At 42.5% G+C, this 19,596-nt stretch overlaps 1 protein-coding gene across 1 annotated transcript in view; it reads left to right on the top strand.

Moving 5' to 3' along the window:
• Positions 1-3,828: 3,828 nt before the first annotated feature.
• TRHR (thyrotropin releasing hormone receptor) overlaps positions 3,829-19,596 on the top strand; it is a 29,297-nt gene continuing 13,529 nt past the window's right edge. Inside the window, exon 1 of the mRNA XM_032222291.1 lies at positions 3,829-4,611. Within this exon, the coding sequence (XP_032078182.1) occupies positions 3,829-4,611 (783 nt within the window). The remainder of the gene's footprint in view (positions 4,612-19,596) is intronic.

A 19,596-nucleotide genomic window follows, 5' to 3' on the forward strand; every position in this document is an offset into this window, starting at 1 on the left:
GAGGTTCTCTGAACCGGCCATAACGTTAGCTACGGGTTCTCTCAAACCCAGGCGAACCTATAGCAGCCCACCCCGCTTGTATCCCATCTCAACTACTTATGGCAAATCCCAGGGAGAGGATGTTAAAAGAGAACCAGAATGGTGCCTACACAATCAAAGCTGCCATCTTCTGCAGGCTACTTCAGCTGACTGCAGTTCTGCAGTTCGGCTGTTCAAATCTCACCGGCTCAGGGTTGACTCAGCCTTCCATCCTTCTGAGGTGGGAAAAATGAGGACCCGGATTGTTGTTGGGGGCAATATGCTGACTCTGTAAACCGCTTAGAGAGGGATGAAAGCCCTATGAAGCGGTATATAAGTCTAACTGCTATTAGACAGTTGCTATTTATGGGTAGTCCTCGATTATCAACCATTCATTTAGTGTTCAGTTGAAGTTAGAATGACACTCAGGAATTCTGGGAGTTGACATGCACAAGTCATAAAAGGGTCATTGTTCCCCACCCCTGCTCTACCTGGGTTATTATTTTCTCCGATTTTGCTCAGCAGTTGCTCAGTGCCGAAAACCACTTTATCCTCACCTGTCAGCCTCCTTCTGATGGCTCTCCTGCAAAAGTCCAATTGCTTCTTCCAAAGCCTGTTTGTTTGACTGATGTAGGTCACTTTGCCAGGAACTATGACGCCCACCTGCATTGAAATTCTCTGAAAAAGTTCAGCTGTTCTCCTCTGGGACATAAGTATTACCAACAAACTTCAGCCATGGGAATTTACATCGCCATAAAACTTCCCAGTGAGTATCCTTCTACATAATGTCCCAGGGTAGGACATAGGCTTGTCAAACTTAAATAGCTTCAGAAAACACATGTGATGAAAATGTCTAATATCCTGTATTGTAGAAATGCACTTTCATGAGGTCCACATTGCAGTAAAAAACCCAACCTTTGTGAATTCATTTGCCAATGGAATTCATAAAAAATAGTAATTGAAAAGTCAGGGTTATTTACCACTTGGTTGATTTTATGTTTCTCAGGTTGTAATGGCACTTTTAAAACAAATTCGTTAAGCAAGAATTTTTTTCTACACAAATCTCTGAGTTAGGAAATCTTAAGGAAAGTAGACCTCCTGCCAAACGCCCCTTTTAGATGTTTATGTTCATATTTCCTATTAGTCTTTTTTCCTTTGAGGTTCCTTACACAAATTATGGGCTTCCATAACAGACCACAAAATGCTTTAAAAAAATAGAAGTTTAAGAGCAACATTCAGTGAGAACTCATATGTTGTTGTTAGTTGCGAAATCATGTCCGACCCTTCACAACCCCTTGGACAATGTTCCTCCAGGCCTTCCTGTTCTCTACCATCCTCTGGAGTCCATTTACTGAACTCATATACTGTACATCAAAAGGTTTCAGACAATCTCAGAAGGTCTCAGTAAACATAATGGGTTTCCAACGCACTAAAATTGTTAGTTGATAAGGTAATTTGTGTCACATGTATTTTGCATTTGCAGAAACAATCCATCTACCTGTCCCTTTCCCTCAGTTTAGCAACATATTGTAACAGGCTGATATAGTGACTCTGCTCTGCTCTGCTCTATGCCGGGTGGAGAAGCTGCAGTAATTTGTGGAACATATCTGAGGATCTCTGACATGTTAACTCCATATACTTCTTTTTCAGCACACCATAGTAGATCCAGCTTTCAACATCAAGGTATTAAGCCATGTTTTTACCCATTCCGGTGACAGACAAATAAACCAACAGACTGACAGACTGACAGACAGACTGACAGACAGACTGACAGACAGACTGACAGACAGAAGAGATTAATAGATGATAGATAGATAGACAGACAGATAGATAGACAGACAGCAGATTAATTCACAATGTAAACCCAATGCTAGATTCAGGTTGGCTATTTCATTACACAGGTGTAGTTTGATTAAATGTGATTATTTTCCTGGGGCAATTATGTACTGTATGTGTGCATCAATATTGTTAGCAAGTCTGGTTCTTAAAATTAGATACTTACAGACTTAACTGATGGTTTTTTGCTTTTTTAGAAAGTTAAAACCAGAATAAAGTACATTATTGTAAAAAAAAAATTGTTTAAGAGATTGTTCTTTGAACAACAACATACTCCTGCTTTGTCAAGAAATCAATGCCACCTTGCCAGTTATTATTTCCCAAATTGCTGCAATTGAGGCAAGAGAAACAAAAGAACTGTTCTATACATCAAAAAGACAATCGAATTTCAAAAATGATTTTTATCTTTCAAATTCAATGCCCCACGTCAAGAGTACCACGCTATAATTTAATTTCAGTACAATACATAAGGGTACAAAAGGGCTTTTCATACACACATATATATATACACATATAGATTCACAAATACACCCACATATATTCCGACATGCACTGATTTGGAAGCTAGACTCATCCTTTTTCTCATATATGACAAAATGTGGAAACTGAGCAGCGAAAGGGAGAAAAAGAGCCAGCACACAGATTCATACATAGAATCAAACCTGACATAAATGACTATTTGGATTTCCCCCATTAGCACTTACTTCTCCAAGAACTAGCCTAGACTACTGGCTATGTCTGTGTAGGTTTATTGTTTTATTTTAACAGTCCTCTTGAGTTAAAGCTGAACGGTTCTCTTTCCTTCCACACAGAGAATAAAGCTGTGCACCAGGAGCAGTGTTTGTGGCTGCCCTCATTAATAGGCAATTTTGTGATTTGACAGCTTTGCCGCTTGGAGAGGCTCCGTTTCGGGAGGGCTTGGAAGATGCTGATGCCACGAAGCTTGATGCCACGAAGCTTGAGCCCACTGTCACAGAATTGATCTACTCCAGCCCATTTGCCGAGGGGGGGAAAGTATCACCCTCGGAAGGTTTTCTCTCTGGCTGCTCAAAGTTGAGACGAGCCGGTGCCCTCTATGCAGACAGAACATGCTCCTTTCAAAGAACTCAAGGAAGCTGCAGGTAAGTTTTGCCTGGCATATTACATCCAAGAACAGGAGAGGGAAAGGGAACAGTTTTATTTTTTCTTCCCCTTGCAGCATAGATTCCTATGTAGATTAACAAATGTGATGTGCCTGGAAGGGAGTTATCTCCTCTGCTTACTCAACTCAGTAAGAGCTGATCAACGCAACAACTAAGCTGGGATAATCAAGGCATGTAGCTCTAATTGTCTAATTGTAAATCTCCTTTTCATCAACTTGCTGGCTTCCCTCAAAGCTACGCCAAAGGGGTTCTTAAGCTGGGTTGCTTGATCCTTGTGTTCAGCCACAAACAAAGCTGGAAACGGCAAGGAATACATTTCTGCTTTCCCCACTCAAGTGGGGGAATTTCCCCAAACCCTTTTTGAAATTTGTTCTCCTCCTTTCAATTTCAACTCTGGCAGTGGGGCAGGAGCGTGGAAGACCTGCCTTCAGACCTTTTGTCATTCATCTCTGCCAGGGGATGTCGGTGAATGGTGAGAAGAACAAACTCTGATAGCTTATCTTTCCTCTCTTTCACAATCTACTTGGCGGGGGGGGGGGAATCATCATAGGAGTTGTGTTCTAGCATAATTGTCTACCAACCCCCTCCCCCCAAATCTAGCTGATTAAGGAGATGGAGAGAATAACCTTCTTGTACAGTAGTCAGATCTGTGCATGGGGTTTTTGTAATCGGGTCAATGCACTGTTGGAAGCCAAGGGTTTAATATAGGTGGGATGGAAAACCTAGAGACAGGAATTTCACCTTACATTAGACTCCCTGTGATTACTTTTTTCCCCTAGGAAGGCAATGAGAAAATGTGTTGACCAGAACGGACAGAAGCAGCCAGACAACAATGGAGAACAACACAGGCAATGGACAGAACGAGACAGAAGTTCTGCCAAATCTGGAGGTGGTCACTACTGAATACCAAGTGGTCACTATCTTTTTGGTTCTCCTTATTTGTGGGTTAGGCATTGTGGGCAACATCATGGTGGTATTGGTGGTACTTAGGACAAAGCACATGAGGACCCCCACTAATTGTTACCTGGTCAGCCTTGCAGTAGCTGATCTCATGGTCCTTGTGGCTGCTGGACTACCCAACATTACTGAAAGCATTTATGGATTCTGGGTTTATGGCTACATTGGATGCCTCTGCATTACTTACCTCCAATATCTTGGTATCAATGCTTCTTCTTGCTCTATTACTGCCTTCACTATTGAGAGGTACATTGCCATTTGCCATCCCATCAAAGCTCAGTTTCTATGCACTTTCTCCAGAGCCAAAAAAATCATCATTTTTGTCTGGGCGTTCACCTCTGTCTATTGCATGCTCTGGTTTTTCTTACTGGATCTTAAGAGGGAAGTCTACAAAGAAGCCACGGTAGTGTCTTGTGGGTATAAAGTGTCTCGGAGTTACTACTCTCCGATTTATATGATGGACTTTGGGATATTCTATGTCATGCCAATGATCTTAGCAACTGTCCTCTATGGGTTGATTGCTAGAATTTTGTTTCTGAGCCCAATTTCATCTGACTCTAAAGAAAACTCAGCAACATGGAAGAATGATTTGGTTCTCTCAAGCAAAACCAAAGCAACCAATAAGAGCATCAACAGTGCTGTGGCTTCAAGAAGACAGGTAAGAAAACTACCCTCCAAATCAGGGGTCTCCAATCTTGGCAACTTTAAGACTTGTGGACTTCAACTCCTAGAATTCCTCAGCCAGCAAAGCATGGAAGCATGGTTGAGGAACTCTGGGAATTGAAGTCCACAAGTCTTAAAGTCAAGGTTGGAAACCTCTGCTCCAAATGGTTTGGGAGGTTCCATTTGTAGCAGGAGTCTTCTGGATGGAAAGTCCAGACCAAATGAGGCTTCCATGTTCACAGATGCTACATTTGCATTTATACATCATACAAAACTTCCTTAGTTTATTTGGTTATTTCTATTACAATAAATATGTCACTAACAATCAAATATTTATGTTCTAAAAATATAAACCCAGAAAAAAATTAAACTATCCACACTTTAAGACTGCCCAAAAAGTATGGTGACTAAATGGTTCTTACAATACCAGTCAATATCTGCACCATAATTTCAACCACAATTTCAATCTAAATTCACCATAATTTCTGATTCTAGAGATCAGAAGCTGGCAGCAACTTAGAGCAAGAAGAATTTTCAGTTGACCTTCTCTGAATGATCTCAGCTAAGAGGAAAGATTTTTTCTTCAGTGATCCACACCCAAGATATTTAACGCTTTAAGAATAATAAGTTTGTATGTTGTTTGGAAACAAATGGATGGCCGACATGATACCTTTTGCATAGACATAATAGTTCCTTTGATTCTTTCCCTAGATGAATCTGACTGTTGAATTTTTGCAGGAAATATCTGGGCTAGATCCAAAGACAGTCCTATAAACAGTCCACTGCAGTAATCTAGCTTGCAGGTTACCAATGCATTTAACACTGTTTTGATGTGATTCATGGAGTTTGGCTTAGCAGATTGTATGAAGTGTGATTTGTAAACTGTGTTTTATGGTTTAGCATGTTGTATGAATCCAGACAATGGTTGTTTATTTTATCAACTATCTTTTTTTTAAAGTAAAGTGCTTTATGCAATGTGTGAACCAGACCATTTAATCTGAATGACAGAAGCTGAGGATGAACAGTGGAATGAGTGGGAATTGCAGAATTTATGCCCTGGTTTGTTTGATTTTATAAATATTTTTGGAGTAATTTCAGCCGTTAGTTTGTTTGACAAATGAGTTTCTAATGTAACATGCTAATGCTTTTCTAATGAGTTCCAAATGTAACATGCATTCTTTTTTAGTACATCGAGTATACAACTACAGTATACTCTGTAATAAGCATAGTGATATCTCAGCATGCAACACCTTTAAGTTATAACTAGTAGGATTATCATATCATAACTATTTAAAAAGCAGGGAAATCCAAAATGATGAGACTTAGTGCTATAGGATTGAGCAAGTTCTGGAGAACCAGTAGCAGAGATTTTGAGTAGGTCGGAGAACCTGTAGTGGAAATTTTGAGTAGTTCAGAGAACCAGCAAATTCCACCTCTGGCTGGAATGGAGTGGGAATGGAGATTTTGCAGTATCTTTCTCCTGCCACGCCCACCAAGTAATGCCCACCAAGCTACACCACGCCCACCAAGCCATGCCCACAGAACCAGCAGTAAAAAAAAATTGAATTTCACCACTGCAGAGGTGGCTCTGCAATCCCAAACTGGAAGTGCCAAGTCTAGCACAATGGGGGAACTGAACATCACTGTTGTCGTAACTATGTGTATTATTCTGTGGTTACATTGATGGTTGTCTATGATTTTTGGTAGTACCTATCTTCAAAGCCAATGGAGGCTTCATAGCACAGTAGGTTTTTGTCAGCAGTTGCAGCATCTAGTTCCCTAGGTTGAACATCACAGTGGCATAGGCTTCTTTCACAGCATCTGTGTAGTTGTTGTGTGGTTGACCTCAAGTCTCTTCTTAGATTCCCATACACTCTAACTGGTGAGACTTACAGTACTCATTCATTCTGATGCAACCCATTTCATCTGGGCTCTTCATTTGGGAGTCAATGCTGGTAGCAGTGACGTGCGGTGAGGTTTATGGCTGGTGAGGCAGTCCTCTCCCCCAACACCCCACCTCTGCTCCGAGCACAGGCGGGCGAAAGAAAGTCACTTTCTTTTGCCTGCCTGTGCTCGTGGCAGAGCTCAGGCGGGCTGCCGCGAGCTCAGGCGGGCGAAAGAAAGTGCTTTCGTCAGTAGGGTGTTGCGGGAGAGGAGATTGCCTGAGCATTGCATTTATTAAAGAAAAAAGAAAAAAAGGAAATTTGAAAGAAAAGAGGGAGCATGGGGTGGGAGTGGGGGACACCAGAAATGGAGAAAGAGAGGAGGAAGAGTGACTGCGATGCGGCAGCTTTAAACAGAATGACAGAGTTGAAGCCTCTAAAAATGCGCCCTCTACCATGAGGCAGGAGAACTGCGTGCCTCAACTATCTTGGGATTTTTTAGGCTTTTAACCCTCGCATAACTCTGCTCAAGCACCTAAAAAGTCAGACTAGATGAGGCATGCAGTTCTCCTGCCTCATACTAGAGGGCACTTTTTAAGAGGCTTTTTTTAATCAGGCAGTCATTCACGGTGTGGCAGCAGCTAGCTAGCCTAACCTCAGCACTCGCCTTTTCCTGTTTACATTTTTTTTCCTTTTCATGATTGACAGTCGTGAGGCTGTGCCTCTCCTGCCTCCCCTGACTGCATGTCACTGGCTGGTAGACTCTGTGATCCAAGACTTCTAGGTTGGAGACACAGTTTTGTCAACAAATGCCAAGGATGGAGCAGAGAATGTACCAAAGGTGGTATTCAAAATTTTGTGCTATTGGTTCTGTGGGTGTGGCTTGGTGGGCATGGCATGGCTTGGTGGGTGTGCTTGGTGGGCATGGCAGGGGAAGGATACTGTAAAATCTCCATTCCCACCCCACTCCAGGGGAAAGTTACTGCAAAATCCCCATTTCCTCTTGATCAGCTGGGACTCAGGGACTCAGGAGGCAGAGACTAGATGGTCAGTCAGAGGTGGTATTTACTGGTTTTCTAAACTACTCAAAATTTCTGCTACCAGTTCTCCAGAACTGGTCTGAACCTGCTGAATACCAGTTCTGGAGTGTACATGTGACATTTCTCCAATTGTTGGATATCCTTTTGGTACAGAGTCCAGGACTCAAATCTGGAGACGAGGTAAGGGACAGCCACAGCCCTGTAAACTTTAAGCTTTATAAAGATGGAGGTTGATGGAGCACTCTAGTATGTAACTGCCTGGCTAGGCTTGACGATTTCTTTGCCAAAGTCTCATGATGATGATGATGCTTCCCAAGTATTTGAAGCGATTTACATTTGTCAGTTGGGTGTCATCGCAATGGTTTTTGGTTCTGTGGGCCTGGTGTTTTGCATAGACTGATAAAGCACTTCAGTCTTGTTGAGGCTGATAGTCAGATGGAAGAGAAACATATAGGAATTTGTTCAGTGTCAACTGTCGATCATTGTTCTTGTCCATTAGGAATACATAGTAATCTTGAATGATGGTATGGAGGCATTTTGTCTCTGCATTCAAGTGGTGAAGGTCAAAATAAAGCCTTCTAGTTGGTACTTTATGTATATACCTCTTTCAGACTCTGAACAGAATTTGGAAATGAAGAACAGATTGAATAGGATATTATCAGACTCTTAAAACCACATGAAAAGTCACTGACCTTTCATTCTGGCATCACAGATTTAATATCAATGCTATTATAATTATTATTTAAGTTCTAACTTATCTATTAGACTTGCATATTTGTTTTAATTTAAGCCATACTTATTGTATGACTTGTTGTTGTTAGTGGCAAAGTCATATCCAACCCATCAGGACCCCATGGACAATGTTCCTCCAGGCCTTCCTGTCCTCTACCATCCTCTGGAATCCATTTAAGCTCAGGCTGACTGCTTCGGTGACTCCATTCAGCCACCTCATTCTCTGTCATCCCCTTCTTCTTTTGCCCTCAACTGTTCACAGCATTAGGCTCTTCTCCAGTGAGAACCTTCCTTCTCATTAGGTGGCTTATAATCCATAAAAAGAACTCTGGACAATGAGTAGATAATAGACATTTTAAATAAATTAAAAATAAAACATTAATATATGGAAAATGCAGATAAAGAGATGTCTTTCTGCCTTACTCAAAAAAGGTGAAGAGATCCACTGTCATTGCATTCACTGAGGCACTAGGGATGATAAAGGGAATGACTTTTTTTGACACAATACAAAACTAAACGTATGGATAATCTCCAACAGCTATGGAAATGATGTTGATCTTCAGTGTAGAAAATTGGAAAGGGGGACTTGAAAAATCCATGGCAGACAAGGTAATCAATGAGGGAATTTAAGACAATTGGATTTCAAGAGCAGCTATTAGGGAATAACAATGGAAATTGACTAACCTACTATAGGTTGCATGGTTCTAAATGCAGCCTGTTGGTCACTCTACATGAATGCTATGTGAGAGGATGTTTTTAGCCTGATCCAGTAGGGCTGTCTTTAACTTCTTCATACTGAAGTTGTCTGGCTAGATGGAGAAAATAGTGCAGGCAACCTAACATTTTTTTCTCTCCATCAGACCACCAAATTAGATGCCTGCTTAATAGGCTTGTTATGGTGAGAAGTTTGAGGATGCTGTGGTTGACATGTGGAGATCTTTGGTGGTCCTTGTTGGTTTGGTGGATGGCCAGTGGTATTGATGCCAGAGCTAGCAGGAGAAATGGAATGAACAGTGGTAGCAGCAACAGAGGTAAAGACAGCTGGCACGGTGGCAGTGGATCAGTGGTGAGTTCTGGATTCCGTTCCGACTGATACAGTTGGAACGGTCCCTGCGCCTCCCACATGAACTCGTGCAGTGCGCACGCACATGCGCGCATTCCGCACATGCATCGTATTTGCCTGCGACACTCCCCCAAGGCTCCGCGATGCTCCAGCTGCTCGGCAGAGCGTCGCACAGGTGCCGTATGCGCGCTGCATGCATGGAAGCGCCAAAAGCTTAAAGCACAGGTAAGGAGCGAGGGCGGGCATGTGGGTCCTCCGGAGCACCATAACGGAATGGAATCTGGTGCTCTGGGCTGGCTCCCATACACCTGTATCGGGATGTACTGCCTGCAACCCACCACTGCAGTGGATCAAAAATTAGAGGCTGGCTTGTTGCTGAATGGAACTGCATTGGGTAATGATCTTGTACCGTATATACTCGAATATAAGCCGAGTTTTTCAGTCCACTTTTTGGGCTGAAAAAAGCCGCCTCGGCTTATACTCGAGTCAGTGAAAAATTTGCCCGAAATGGAGGAGAAAAAGGGGCGAGGCCATGCCGCTGGGTGACGCTCGTGAACGGCCCGGCGCCCCTGTGAGTTTCCCCTCCCTCTGTGTCAGTTGCCGTGCAGCGCGCACCGCACCATCCCCCCTCCTCACGTTCTAATGTAATGCAGGGCTGTCTTATGATTCCCCTTCCTCCCCCTCCTGCCGCTCTGCAACGATGTTCCACCTCCTCCTTGTTATGGCAAGCAGCCACATAGCGATGTCTCACCTCCTCTGGTACAGTGATCCAATGATAGGAATCACTGTGCCGTGTGTCATAGGAGGCGGGACATCGCTCCCGCGGCTGCACGGGACATCATCATCACAGCGGGACATCAGCATCATGAGGTGAGTGAAGTATTTCATTGAATACTGATTTCATTTTTATTTTTGAAATTTACCAGTAGCTGCTGCATTTCCCACCCTAGGCTTATACTCGAGTCAATAACTTTTCCAGTTTTTTTGTGGTAAAATTAGGTGCCTCGGCTTATATTTGGGTTGGCCTATACTCGAGTATATACGGTAATTGTAGAAGTTCCCTGTTGAGAGGACTGTAGTTTGAGGGTTCAGAAGCTGTAATCTGTTGTCCTTCCTTCAGCTGACAAGTAATGTGGAATTTCCCTTCTCCCCAATTCTTGGGATTGCCATCATAGAGATTGTCAAGACAGATTGGCTGATACAGGATGAGGAAATGGCAGTGGATGTGGGATCCTGGTACAGTGAGGTGTTTAGACTATCCCTCTATAAAGTTTGGGAACTTTAGATGTTTCAGTCCCAAAGGATCTGTTATAACTTTAGACTGGACTTATCTAAGGATCAGAGTATCATGATGGTAATTTAAGAGTGGTACTGCACAAGCCACAAATCCTTGTCAATACCATTACAGTTTTATATAATACTTAGAGAAAGGGAAAAAGTAGAAGAGAAAAGAAATACCTTTGCCAAAATCTGTGTATTAACAAAAGTACATGGAGAAAATACTGTATATGTTCCTTCTTAGCTAGACATAATGTGTAATAAAAACTCTTGCTTTACATTTAGTGCAGAATTAAACTGGACACAATGTACATACTTAAAATTTGGATTTCCACACTTTGGGAGATGAAAACATCAAAAGATATTTTATATTTTATCTTTTCAGTCTTCTACATATGGTTTGAATGAGGTATCTGACTGACTGATGGATCATGTCTAGTTCCATTGATTTATAGATGTATCTTTGATATGAGGACCATGGCTTCCAGAAATTCTTTAGTCCTTCCCACCCTTCATGGGCAATTATTTCTGTGTTTGCGTAGTTCAATGTGTGGTTCATTCTGAGCATATCGGTGGCTATTATTTCTGACCTTCTTTGGTGTATTTGTTATCTCTTGTTTTGCCATGACACAGGAAATCTATAGAGCACACTTCGGAAAACATTAAAATCTTTTGTCTTAACCTGATATTAGATTAGTCCTTCGCAAATTTTGCCTTCCACATCTACATCGAGATAGTATTTTAGTATTTAGTATTTATTGAACATTTATAGGCCGCCCTTTTCCCTGAGGGGACTCAGGGCGGCTTACAATAATGAGGGAAGGGAGTGCAAGACAAGACATAAAAGAAAAACGTGAGTAAAAAAAATAACCATAAAACACAACATTCACTCAACATTCGGGCGGGGAGAGAGTAAATCCTATCCCCAGGCCTGACGGGATAGCCAGATCTTGAGGGCCGTGTGGAAGGCCTGGACGGTGGTGAGGGTGCGGATCTCCACGGGGAGATTGTTCCATAGCGTCGGAGCTGCAACTGAGAAGGCTCTCCTCCGCGTAGTTGCCAGTCGGCACTGACTGGCGGATGGAATTCGGAGGAGGCCTACCCTGTGCGATCTGATGGGACGCAGGGAGGTAATTGGCAGAAGGCGGTCTCTCAAATAGCCAGATCCACTACCATGGAGTGCTTTATAGGTGGTAAGTAGGACCTTGAAGTGCACCCGACGATCAACAGGTAGCCAGCGCAGCTCACGGAGGATCGGTGTTATGTGGGCGAACCGTGGTGCGCCCACGATCACTCGCGCGGCCGCATTCTGGACTAGCTGAAGTCACCAGATGCTCTTCAAGGGCAGCCCCATGTAGAGCACATTGCAGTATTCCAGCCTAGAGATCACAAGGGCTCGAGTGACAGTTGTGAGGGCCTCCCGGTTCAGGTAGGGCCGCAACTGGCGCACCAGGCGAACCTGGGCAAATGCCCCCCTGGTCACAGCTGACAAATGATGGTCAAAACTCAGCTGTGGGTCCAGGAGGACTCCCAAGTTGCGGACCCTGTCTGAGGGGTATAAATTTTGCCCCCCCAGCCTGATTGATGGAACATTAGCCGAATTTTTGGGAGGAAAACACAACAGCCACTCGGTCTTTTCTGGGTTGAGCACCAGTTTGTTAGCTCTCATCCAGTCTTTAACAGCCTCAAGGCCCTGGTTCATCACGTCCACCGCTTCATTGAGTTGGCACGGGGCGGACAGATACAACTGTGTATCGTCCGCGTATTGATGGTATTTTATCCCGTGCCTCCGAATGATCTCGCCCAGCGGTTTCATGTATATGTTGAATAGCAGGGGGGACAAGACCGAGCCCTGCGGCACCCCATAGGTTAGGGGCCTCGGGGACGATCTCTCCCCCCCACCAACACTGACTGCGACCTGTCCGAGAGGTAGGAGGAGAACCGCCGTAGAACAGTGCCGCCCACCCCCACCTCCCGCAGTCGTCGCAGAAGGATACCATGGTCGATGGTATCGAAAGCCGCTGAGAGGTCAAGGAGAACCAGGATGGACGCATGGCCTCCATCTCTGGCTCTCCAGAGATCATCGGTCAATGCGACCAAAGCGGTTTCTGTGCTGTAACCGGGCCTGAAGCCAGACTGGAAGGGGTCAAGATAGTTAGCTTCCTCCAAGGTACGCTGAAGCTGGAAGGCCACCACCTTCTCAACAACCTTCCCCACAAAGGGGAGGTTGGAGACTGGACGGTAGTTATTAAGAACTGCTGGATCCAAAGACGGTTTCTTCAGGAGGGGCCTCACCACCGCCACCTTAAGCGCGGTGGGGAAGTGCCCCTCCCGAAGAGAGGCGGTAACAACCGCCTGGATCCAGCCTCGTGTCACCTCTCTGCTGTTGGCAACCAGCCAAGAGGGACACGGGTCCAGTATACAGGTTGAGGCGCTCACAGCTCGCATAGCCTTGTCCACATCCCCGGAGGCAACATCCTGAAACTCAACCCAGAGATGGTCTGCCAAGTCATTCCCTTGTGTCTCGGCTGGATCTGCAAGAGTGGAGTCCAGGTCCGACCGAAACCGAGCAACTTTGTCCGCCAAGAACTGAACATACTCCTCAGCCTTACCCTGTAGGGGGTTCCCCGTCTCCCTCCTATTTAGGAGGGAGCGGGTTATCCTAAACAGGGCGGCTGGGCGGGACTCGGCGGACGCTACCAAGGAGGCAATGTGTGATCTTTTGGCTGTTCTTAATGCCCGAATGTACTCCTTGGTGCAGAAATAGACAAAATCTGGTAGAACAGAGCTTTTGTCAAAGTATAGTTCCATTTCACAATAGGTAGGTTTCATAGAATCACAGTGACAAATAAAATATACCACTTACTTTTTATTAAGGGAAACATACATGTACAAAGCACGTCATTTTCCCAATACATCTTGGAAACCATTAGCCCAATAAATCCTAAATAAATGTATATACATCAGAGAAACCAAAATGACAAAACAAGGTATACCATAGCCAATAATAGAACTTAATGTTCTTATCCAATCATGTTTTTCCCCTTTTTTTGACAACAGATCTCAGATCAAACAGGATTCATTAGCTCCATATTTACGTTATTCACAATGCAAACAATCAGACACACACACCCAGAGTTCAAGTTAATGACTTTATTATGTTCTGCCTATAATAACGTCTGGCAGTCTATTCCAGGGAACAATTAGATAAGAGTCCAAGGAACTTGGGAAGGTCAGTCCTAGCCTTTTTGTGCTTGTGTAGTGATTCTAGTGTCAGGCCTGAAAGTCATTTTTTGCATTGGGCCTTCTGGTCTGCCGCATTCAATGCTATGGGAAAATGGAGGGGGAATTATATGGAGTATGGGAGATATATAGTCAAAATAACATTCCTTTCTCAGAGAATCAAGGACATCTTGCCCTGTACCTGTAAGGGCATGAGTAGGAGGCATCTCCAGTTGGGACAGTGTCTGAATGGGCCATGTGATGGATATGTGGGTCCTGGACAGGGATTTGAACTTTCATTTGGGTGGGCAAAACCTGGAAGCTTCCAGATTCGGGTTTTCCCAGATGTGCCAATATGACATCTCTAATGAAATGGAACTTTGAGGAACCTCAAGCCTCATAGTCTTCTTTCATTGGGGGTTACTTGGAACCCTGACATTTAGACAAGCTCCGTGCTTGATCCTTCCTCTCTGCCAGGCTGGGTGCTTCTGAACAGCTACAGAAGATATTTCTTAGGTAGATCCACAATTAATTTATGGAATTCATGAAGTTAAGAATGGAAAAGCAATTCTTTCAGAGATATCTATATATGGGGCTTCCATGCCTTGTAGCACTCTACAATTGATTGCTAACTGCTGAGGAGTGACTCTCAAAGAGCCCAATATTACTTCAAATGTGAGAGTTGGGTTCTTCTTTCTGGTTCTCCTTGATCCAGCAGGACTTGTTTGATGTTCTGAAGCATCAAAAGGACGGTATGGAGCACACAGGCATTTGATTATAATAACTATCTGCAACTCATTAAGCCCAATGTGTCTTTTTTCAGGACCGCAGGACAGCTGAGCTAAAGAGAAGTCTTAGCAGCTTTAAAAAGCTCCATAAAAGGGCTCCAGAGACACTTCTGCCTTCCACATAATATCTTTTTTGCCCTTGAAGCTAAAGCAGGAACATTTCTGATGCTGATAGTCTTAGCAGACATTCAGGGCTACATGGCAAAGGAAGCAGAGCTGAGAACCTGCATAAAGTTTCTATATTTCTAAAGGTTTTAAAGACAAAATAACTCCCAGCAGCAATGCTGTGGAAGATTTCCTACCTTAGAAGGGACAGAACAAGATGATTCCTTGAAGTAGAGTTAGTTCTTGACTTAAAACAGTTTGTTTAATGTCTGTTCAAAATTACGATGGCCCTGAAAAAAGTGACATGACTGTTTTCCACACTTATGACCATCACAGCATCCCCGTGATTTTTTGTAGTTAGTTGCGAAGTTGTGTCCGACACATCATGACCTCATGGACCTCCAGGCCTTCCTGTCCTCTATCATCCTCTGGAGTCCATTTGAGTTCATGCCTACTGCTTCCGTGACTCCATCCAGCCTCCTCATTCTCTCTGGTCCCCTTCTTCTTTTGCTCTCAATCGTTCCCAGCATTAGGCTCTTCTCCAGTGAGTCCTTCCTTTTCATTAGGTGGCCAAAGTATTTGAGTTTCATCTTCAGGATCTGACCTTCTAAAGAGCAATCAGAGTTAGCCTCCTCTAGGACTGACTGGTTTGATCGCCTTGCGATCCAAGCGACTCACAAGGGTCTTCTCCAGCACCATAGTTCAAAGGCCTCAATCTTTCGGTGCTCACAGCCTTCCTTATGGTCCAACTTTCACAGCCATACATTGCAACTGGGAAAACCATAGCCGTGACTATACACACTTTTGTTGGTAGGGTGATGTCTCTGCTTTTTAGCATGCTGTCTTGATTTGCTGTAATCCCCATGATTATGTGATCCAAATTCACATGCTCGGTAAAGGACTCATATTTATGACAGTTGCATTGTCCTGGATCATGTGATCATCTTTTGCAAACTTCTGACAAGCAAAGTCAATGGGGAAGCCAGATTCACTTAACAACCATGTTACTTAACAAATGTAGTGACTCACCTAACAAATGTGGCAAGGAAGGTCATGAAATGGGGCAAAATTCACTTAGCAAATGATTCTTAGCAACAGATAGATGCTCAGTTGAGGTCATAAGCCAAGGCTACCTATACCTTCCAACATTATGATCTTAATATGATATACATACAGCAGGCAATTTGCAACAGACTGGAGTCTGCAATTCTTTTTGTTCGGTGCTAAAGGTTGCAGTGGGTTAGGTGAGGATGGGGCCAGGGACAGATAGTGACAACAAGATGGTGTTGTGTTATGGAAATGGATAAAGTGGCAGGATTCAAAATTTTTCACTAGTGGTTCTGTAGGCCTGGCTTGGTGGGCATGACTTGGTGGGTGTGGCATGGGAAGGATACTGCAAAATCCTCATTCCCTCCCCCACTCCACTAACCTGCTTTCCAGCTCTGTTCTGTGCAGGGCAACAAAAGAAGACCCAGCCAATCAGCTGGGACTCGAGAGGCAGCAAATAGATTGGGGGCAGGGCCAGGCAGAGGTGGCATTTGCCGGTTCTCTGAATTACTCAAAATTTCTGCTACCGGTTCGCTAGAATTGATCAGACCCTGCTGAATACCACCTCTGATAAGGCTCCTTTTGCACAACTTTGGTAAGTAGGGATGTTCAACTATGAAACATTGCAATGACATTTTATTCTTATGCCTCCCTAAATCTGATAGAAGCTCATTTAATGTTGACTGTAAAACAGAGGAGGACTCCAACGGTTTTAAAATAGAATATCTAAAATAGTGATACAAGGATTACATCTAGTTTATAAAACATGATTTGCCCCTCCTTCACCAATTTAGACAAATCACAAGATTTGATCTTATAGAGTTATTATTAGGATAACTTAAATAGCCCCATTGAAAAAGTTAGATTGCATAGTCAGAATATAGATCTAGAAGTAGATGGAGTAAAAGTCTTAAGAGAAGAATATGGGAGGCAGCAAAAAAAAAAGACTAAAAGGTCTGATGTGGGCAAGAGATGATGGATTAAAAAAGAGAGAGAGATATTAAAATATCTTCCATGAATACATCTCAATAAAAACATGTATATTCATATTAGAATTATATAGGCTGGATAATTATTTTGTATGTAGTGTGACAGACATTAGGATAATATTTTAAGATAAATAGATATGAAGAGTGAAATATGGCGACTATAACTAAGAATTAAGCATTAATTGCAAAATTAGAAATTGGATGATGGTATTATTAAACATGCATAAAATATGATTAGCAGTGAAATGATAAAATTAAACAATGAGTGATTAGATAATGAAAGAATATATTTTAATATAAACATGTGTATTAATAGTATAGTCATTCAGATTGGATGATTGGAAAGAACATGAATAAATGTATTTTAAATGTTCAACTGATTGTGATTGGCACTAGAAGTATACATTGAGACATTGGATAATGAAAGAATGAAGGATGAAATTTTAACATAAAAAGATGTAAAGAACTAAATAAGGCAAATATGAATAATAAAACAGGTGAAAGATGGAAAATAGAAAAGAAATGAATATTACAGTGATATGGGGAAAAATTAAAATAGAGATAGAAATAAGAGGGGAATAATAGTGTGTGTGTGTGTGTGTGTGTGTGTGTGTGTGTACATGTACATGTACATATACATATACATATACATATACATATACATATACATATACATATACATATACATATACCTATACATATACATATACATATACATATACATATACATATACATGTATATATATTTAAGTCACAACCCCTGGTATGTCCAAATATGGGAGGAAGCCCACTGCTTCCATTCTCTGTCCATCGGCTCGTCATAAGAGACCATCCAGACAGAAACCCAATATTTTTACTGTTGCCTTTTGTTACATTTGTGTTGTATTTGTGCTGATAAATAAATAAAGGGAGACTAGTATAGATCTATTTCAAGCTATTTAGCTCTCTTCAGCTAGCCTAATCCCAGTAAGGGTATGGCTAGCTGATGAGGGCTAAATAGCTTGAAATAGATCTATACTAGTCTCCCTTTATTTATTTATCAGCACAAATACAACACACACACACACACACACACACACACACATATATATTGGTATATGAAAGGACAAGAGGGAGGTTTAGAAACTGAAGGGTGGTAGTATAAGGTATGTGTAAAAATATGAAACAATGAAAATGAAATGTATTAACTATGAGTAATAATATTATGTCTATTTGTATCATCTATTTGTATCAAAATGGATGATACCCAGATATCACACCATTCACACATTGATATGTATAAATAATATAAAATAAAAAAACTTGATGGGGAAAAAAGAAAGCACCCCCATTACGCAGATCTGAATTTTAAGCTCAGTACAGCATAAGTCACTGGATAACCAATGGGGTCCAATGCGGACCTGTGAAGTCTAGGAAAGCAGCCTGTGAGTCAAATGGATCAGGATACATGACATGAGCACACAAGGCACAGAACTGGGCATATTGCTCCAGCAATACTCAAGTCCTCAGGGTGGGATTAAGTAGGTGACATTGTTGCAGTCCTTCATGAGAGGCAAGGTTTCCTCCTTGCGAGTAGTCTAGCTGACTGGCATTGTGCCTCTCTGCTCTCTGCTCTCTGTGTCATTGGATCAGGAGGAGGAGGTGTGGACTCCACCTCTTCCTTGTTGCTAATGAGTGGCAGCTTCCTAGCCAACGTGCTGCAGCTATGGCTCTCCTTGCTCAACCTGTCACTCGTCCAATTGACGGAGCTGAGGCTGCTCCGTCAGGCTAGTACTCTCTAAGCCCTGATCCTGACCAACACTTGGCTGCGCCCTTTCCTCTGCCGACTGAAACTGATCCCCCTCCTCTGAACTGACTTCTGGAGAGAGGTCCAGTGTTGGATCCATGAGAGAAGCTGTCTTTGCTCTTGTTTGGTGATTCATTACTTCATTCCTTTCACAAAGAACTAAGAGCAATTTATTTCAGGCGCCTTTCTTCATTACCTAACTTGAACCTAGAGGAGTTCAAGCATCTCTCCTGTCAGGGAAGAAAGCTCTTAACAGAGGACATAATTTCATTATAGCTTTTGAAATCAAGGGTGCCCTTTGCAAAATGTAGAGTTTTGTGTTGCGATAAAGGAGTCTTAATTCCTTTCATAATGGTGTTTTTATGAAACTATTTCTTTTTACCTCAGGTTTTTTCCCTAAAGATGTTTTGTCCTTTTGAGGGGGGAGGAAGTCTGTGCCAAATGCCTTACATCGTATAATTAAGATTACATTAGTCTGGAATCCTCCAGCATAACTCCAGATAGCCAAATGTGTCCAATATGTTCCAACTGATATTGCCAGTAGGTTCTACTACAAACATTAATAATATTTATATTTATTTTCCCAAAATTCTGTTTCAGGTTTTTAGCAAAACAACAACAACAACAACAACAACCCTTCCCCCCAAACTGTCTGTTATCTCACTACTACAGTAATACTTCTGGTTAGAAGAGAACACTATGGACACATAGTCAAACTTTCATTCTCTTCTTCTGAATTTGAAATGTTAGATTATCTATTATACTTTTTTTTTATTGATTAGGAGCAGTGTCCAGGGAAGAAACAGAAGCCTAATTACCTCATCTGGAAACAAGAATTTTACTACATCTAGTTACCAGATGTGGATGTTTGAATCAGCTAATTTGACAGTTGTAACCCAGTGGTGGGGTTCATTTTTTTTTACTACTGGTTCTGTGGGTGTGGCTTGGTGGGCATGGCATGGCTTGATGGGCATGGCAGGGGAAGTATACTATAAAATCTCCATTCCCACCCCACTCCAGGGCAAAGTTACTGCATGGGAAGGTTAC

The sequence above is a fragment of the Thamnophis elegans genome, chromosome 8, assembly GCF_009769535.1.
Source record: "Thamnophis elegans isolate rThaEle1 chromosome 8, rThaEle1.pri, whole genome shotgun sequence".
NCBI classification, from domain to species: Eukaryota; Metazoa; Chordata; class Lepidosauria; order Squamata; family Colubridae; genus Thamnophis; species Thamnophis elegans.